The sequence below is a fragment of the Meriones unguiculatus genome (assembly GCF_030254825.1).
Source record: "Meriones unguiculatus strain TT.TT164.6M chromosome X unlocalized genomic scaffold, Bangor_MerUng_6.1 ChrX_unordered_Scaffold_30, whole genome shotgun sequence".
NCBI classification, from domain to species: domain Eukaryota; kingdom Metazoa; phylum Chordata; class Mammalia; order Rodentia; family Muridae; genus Meriones; species Meriones unguiculatus.
In genome coordinates, this window is record NW_026843706.1 from 12,838,046 (window position 1) to 12,844,381 (window position 6,336).

Here is a 6,336-nt window from a genome sequence, read left to right on the forward strand (position 1 = left end):
AGATGGGATGTGCATTGAACGTATGACAGGAGTCTACTGAGCACATCTGAAAGACTCTAACTAGCAGTGTTTTCAAAGCAAAGACTCATGACCAAACCTTTGGCAGAGTACAGGGAATCATAAGAAAGAAGGGGAGTTAGTCTGATGGGGAAAGGATAGGAGCTCCACAAGGACCAAATATATCTGGGCACAGGGTCTTTTCTGAGACTGACATTCAACCAAGGACCATGTATGGATATAACCTAGAACCTCCACTCAGATGTAGCCTGTGGTAGCTCAGTAACCAATTGGTTTCCCAAAGTGAGGGGAACAGGGACTATTTCTAACAGGAACTCAATGACTGGCTCTTTGGTCTCCCCACCCCCGAAGGGAGGAGCAGTCCTGTTAGGCCACAGAGGAGGGCTTTGCAGCCAGTCCTGAAGATACCTGATAAAACAGGATCAGATGAATGGGGAGGAGGTCCCCCCTATCAGTGGACTTGGAAAGGGGCACGGTGGAGATGAGGGAGGGAGGGAGGGACTGGGAGGTAATGAGGGATTGGGACATGGCTGGGATACAGAGTTAATAAAATGTAACTGATAAAAAATAAAAAAATAAAAAAAGAAAACAAACAGGCTTCTATGGGATAATAATAAAACAAGATACAATAAGATAAAACAAAAACTGGAACATCAGAATCGGATATAACAAACAAGCAGAAAGAATACAGCTCAAGAGAAGACACAAGAAATAGAGACCCTCTTGATAATACTCTCAGGAATCCCATAAAAATACTAAACTGGAAGCACCTGTCAAATAAGAAAAGAGGAGTAAAATATATAAAAAAAGTTAATAACATAATGAAATCTATACACCTAAAAAAGATGATCAATCCTCGTTTAGAAAGACAGATGGGATGTGCATTGAACTTATGACAGGAGTCTACTGAGCGCATCTGAAAGACTAACTAGCAGTGTTTTCAAAGCAAAGACTCATGACCAAACCTTTGGCAGAGTACAGGGAATCATAAGAAAGAAGGGGAGTTAGTCTGTTGGGGAAAGGATAGGAGCTCCACAAGGACCAAATATATCTGGGCACAGGGTCTTTTCTGAGACTGACATTCAACCAAGGACCATGTATGGATATAACCTAGAACCTCCACTCAGATGTAGCCTGTGGTAGCTCAGTAACCAATTGGTTTCCCAAAGTGAGGGGAACAAGGACTATTTCTAACAGGAACTCAATGACTGGCTCTTTGACCTCCCCACCCCCCAACGGAGGAGCAGTCCTGTTAGGCCACAGAGGAGGCTTAGCAGCCAGTCCTGAAGATACCTGATAAAACAGGATCGGATGAATGAAGAGGAGGTCCCCGCTATCAGTGGACTTGGAAAGGGGAACGGTGGAGATGAGGGAGGGAATGAGGGATTGGGACACGGCTGGGATACAGAGTTAATAAAATGTAACTGATAAGAAAAAAAATAAAATTAAAAAAAGATTTTTCACTTAATAATTAGAAAAAAATTAATAAAAATAATATAGACTTAGAAAGAAAAGGAAAAAGCCCTGGCATGATGTTATGAGACAAAGAACCTCCAAAGATGCCTTTGAGTTTGTTTTCTTTTGGCCATTTTTCAGTTCGGCATCTTGTCTACCCATAAGAGCAGTTTGTTTCCCCAGTGAGACTCCCTTGGAGGAAACTAAACTTTCATTTGCAAATGGTTATCAATTGGAGATGGCTTTTGTTTGGGATGGGGGCATGTGTCCATTTCTCCTTTCAGCTCTAGGGCCCCAACTGGTACAGAGATGTGCAGGCCCTGTGCATGCTGCCTCAGTTTTTGTGAATTCATAGATGCATTGATCCTGCTATGTTTAGAGGACCTTGTTTTTTTGGTATACTCCATCCACTCTGGCTCCTGCATTCTTTTTGCCTCCTCTTTCTCAAGGTTTCTAGAGCCCTGAGGGGAGGGATCTGATGGAGACATCCCATTTAGGACCGCACTCTCTCTCTCTTTGCATAATGTGTGGCTGTGGATCTCTGTATCTGTTCCCTCTACTGCAAGAGTAACCTTCTCTGATAATGGCTGAACATGGCACTGATCTATGAGTATAGCAGAATGTCATTAGAAGTCATTTTATTGCTACTTTTTTTTTTAACAATAGTGTTTGGTTTTACCCTAAATAACTGGGCTGTCTAGTATTAGGATTTTGGTCACCCAAGCAGTGTCTGGATGGGTTCCATCTTGTGGAGTGGTCCATAAGTCAAATCAGATGCTGTTTGGTTATTCCCACAAGACAAGCTTTGTGCCACCATTGAACTAGCATATCTTGCAGGAAAGACACCACTATAGATCAGAGTTTGTCATCTTTCTTTCTTACAGAACTCAAGATCACCAGCCCAGGGGTATCCCCATCCATAATGGGCTGGGCCTTTCCACATCAATCACATAGGAGGAAATGAGGGACAGAGGGCAGGATTGGGAGGGGAAGAGGGAGGGTACTATAGCTGGGATACAAAGTGAATAAACTATAATTAATATAAAAATAATAATTTAATTAAAAAAAAGAAAATGCCTTTGGTCTCTTTCTGTCCCAGATGCCGCGGAAGCTGCAGGTTTCCGTGCAGACATGGCCAAGTCCAAGAAGCACACCACACACAACCAGTCCAGGAAATGGCATCAAGAAACCCTGGCCACAAAGATACAATCTCTTAAGGAGGTGGACCCCAAATTCTTGAAGAACATGCGTGTTTCCAAGAAGCACAAGAATGGCCTGAAGAAGATGCAGGCAAACAAAACAAGGACAATAAATGGTCTAGCAGAGGCCATCAAGGTCCTTGTGAAGCCTGGGGCCATTAAGCCCAAGATGCCAAAATGCCCCAGCCACAAACTCAGCCATCTGGCTTTCATTGCTTACCCCAAGTTTAGGAAGCAGATTCAAAGCTACATGGTCAAAGGTCACAGGCTCTGCCAATCAAAGCCCAAGGTTCAAACGGAGGCAGAGGCCACGGCTCCAGCTAAGGCCAAGGCTTTATCTCCAGCTGAGGCTCCCAAAGGTGCCCAGAACCCTGTGAAGTTCCCATAGGAAAGGCTTCTGCCAAAATAAAGACAGACAAATTGGTATGACACACCCATCTACACAATATTTACAGATGACCAATGTCCAATGCTATTTTTACAAGTAAACCTGAGGCAAGATCTGTTAAAAAGAAAATAAAAAAGAAAAAAGAAGAGAAATGTAAAGAAAAGAAAATATATTACAGGCCTGTCTACAACCAGTTCTTATGGAGGCATTTTTCTTTTTTTCAGGATTTTAAAAAATTTATTACAGTTTATTTACTTTATATCCTAGCTGTAGACCCTCCCTTGTCCCCTCCCAATTCTGCCCTCCCTCCCTCTTCTCCTCCACGCCCTTCCCCTAGTCCACTGATAAGGGAGGTCCTCCTCCCTATCCATCTGACCCTAGCTTATCAGGTCTCATCAGGACTGTATGCATAGCCTTCCTCTGTGGCCTGGTAAGGCTACTCCCCTCATGGGATGATGATCAAAGAACCAGCCACTGAGTTCATGTCAGATACTGTCCCTGTGCCACTTACTAGGGCACCCACTTGGATACTGAGCTACCATGGACTACATCTGTGCAGGGATTCTAAGTTATCTCCATAAATGGTCCTTGGTTGGAGTATCAGTCTCAGTAAAGACCGCTGGGCCCAGGTATTTTGGTTCTGTTGCTCTTAAGATCATACTGAGTGAGGTATCCCTGAAGCAGAAAGACACACATGGTATATACTCATTTATAAGTAGATAATGGACATATAATATAGCATAAACATACTAAAATCTATACATCTAAAGAAGCTAAACAAGTAGGAGGACCCTGGGTAAGATGATCAACCCTCACTCAGAAAGACAAAGAGGATGGACATTGGAAGAGGGAGAAAACAGGAAATAGGACAGGAGCCACCACAGAGGGCCTCTGAAAGACTCTACCCAGCAGGGTATTAAAGCAGATTCTGTGACTCAGTCAAACTTTGGGCAGAGTGCAGGGAATCTTATGAAAGAAGGGGGAGACAGACCTGGAGAGAACAGGAGCTCCACGAGGCAGTTTTTTAAATTGAGAATTCCTCCTCTCCAATGACACAAGCTGTGTCTAGTTGACATAAAACTAGCCAGCACTATATCACTCTATCTGTCTATCTATCTATCTATCTATCTATCTATCTATCTATCTATCTATCTATCTATCTATCTATCCATCCATCTGTCTATCTATATATCATCTGTCAATCTGTCATTTATAGACAATGTGGATACACCTTAATGTATGCACAGTATTTACCACAAAATTGACACATATGTCTAGAAAGCAAGTCTCAACAAATTGTAAATGGCTGAACCCATTCAGAACATGTTTTTTGGTTGCAGTGGAACTTAGCTAGAAATAACAAACTACTAACTAAAAAACTGTGAAAAGAAAGCACATTTAAAATAACAGAGGGAATTAGACATTTTGACTCAATGGCTGTAATCTCAGCCTGCAGGATGTTGAGGCAGGAAGGATTGCTGTGAGTTCAAAGCCAGCCTTGGTTACTGAGTCACACTTTGTCTTTTTTTTTTTAAACTTACAGAGTTAATAAAGTTTGTAAATATCTAAGCTAAAATACAATTAGAACATCAAATAGCAAAATTTGTAGCATGCAGTTAAAACAGTAATCTAGTTTTTGATGATCTAGATCCTGGTCTTCCTCTCTATTGTACCTTACCATCAGCAAATATATTAGCTATTCTGAAATTTCTCCTTATCTCTAGTGAACCTCTTTACCCTCTAGAAACCATGCTCTCCCACACTCTCCAGATTTGGAATCTCCTCAACCGCTGGCTATCAATGAAATTTAACTAGTTTTGGATCATTTTCCTCATTCTTCCTCTCTTGGCTCTATCTCTCCATCATCCATCATTGATTTGAGTTAGTAAAATTCCTTTTTTTATGTTTCCAAGCAGACTTAATAAATTGTGAGTATATTTAAAACCACTTATTCTCCTTTACTTTCACCATCTTCTGAATTTTTGCACTCAATTCATAGCTCACATCCAATTGACTGTTAATTCTTAATTCTATGTACTTTGCAACATGTTTTCTCCTGTGACTTTAGGTTAGCCCTTAGCAGCTCTTTACATAAATTAATACTATGATTTGCACTATAAGTCCACTCTTTGTTCTCTCCTCTACACCAGTTCCACAGGGATGTTTTAAAGACAAACAATTTCCTTCACTAAAGACCTGTAATGACTTCCTTTTGATTTTTTGATTTGTTTTGGTTTTGGTTTTGTCATTGCTGATGTTATTTTCAAAGCTACATTTAATTTTGTCAAGTAAAATGACTGGTCAAACTAAAAAAAATAAAGCGTGGGTAATAATTCATGAATAGGTGTGGGCAATTTAGATTTTAACATGATCACTGTGTAGTTTCTTTAAAATATTAGTAGTTTCCTTCCTATTTCATTTTTCATATATTTCATTAGTATTATTATGTTTTTAAAATTTATTCACTTTGTATCCCAGTTGTAGCCTCCTGTCTCTTCTTCTCCCAGTCCTACCCTCTCTCCCTCCTCTCCCTCTATGTCTCTCCCCTAGTCCACTAGTAGGGAAAGTCCTCCTTCCAACTATTATCTGACCCTAGCCTAACAGGTCTCATCAGGACTGCCTGGATACTCTTCCTCTGTGGCCTGGTAGGTCGTCCCACCAGTGAGGAGTGATCAAGGAGCAAACTTCCTTTTGTCTTAAGGTTAACTCCAAACTGTCATCCATGGCCCCTCAATCCTAAGCTCCTACCAGTCCTGCCTCAAAGGCTTTGCTGCATTCAGAGAAATGCTGGCAGCACCACAGATGCATACAACTACTTCACTCCTTGATGGCCTTCTTTAGCCAGCATGTTCCCCCTTGCTTGGAGAACCTTTCCTCTCTGACAGAGGATCAGTTTCTCTGTCAGAAACTCTTCATCTGAGAAAAGGTTGCTTACTGTACAATAGTGTGTGTGTTTGCTCTGTGCCATATAGCACCAGTACAAATGAACTATGTTCATTACTCTGCTCTCTCAGATGCTTGAGACACTAGACTCTTTGTGGGGTACTTAAAGTGACTTTTAGCTTTGGTACTATGTCTTGTGTTTATAACTTCTAGGCAAGTTACATGGAAGATTTTTTAAAATAAGTTATTTATTGGTTGGGTGAATGGGTATGACTTTCTTTCTTGGACTTCAATGTGGTCCTCATAATGGCCATTATAAGTAATGAAATAATTCTCCAGGATTTAAAACTTTTTTTCAGAACCAAGTAGAGCTTAATGGAAAGCTCTTAAGAA

At 41.0% G+C, this 6,336-nt stretch overlaps 1 protein-coding gene across 1 annotated transcript; it reads left to right on the forward strand.

The window, feature by feature from the left end:
- Positions 1-2,604: 2,604 nt before the first annotated feature.
- On the forward strand, positions 2,605-3,060 carry LOC110543425 (large ribosomal subunit protein eL29-like). The gene has a single exon (XM_021629765.2). It carries the CDS (start codon positions 2,605-2,607, stop codon positions 3,058-3,060), a length of 456 nt encoding a protein of 151 aa, XP_021485440.2.
- The last annotated feature ends 3,276 nt before the right edge of the window (positions 3,061-6,336 follow it).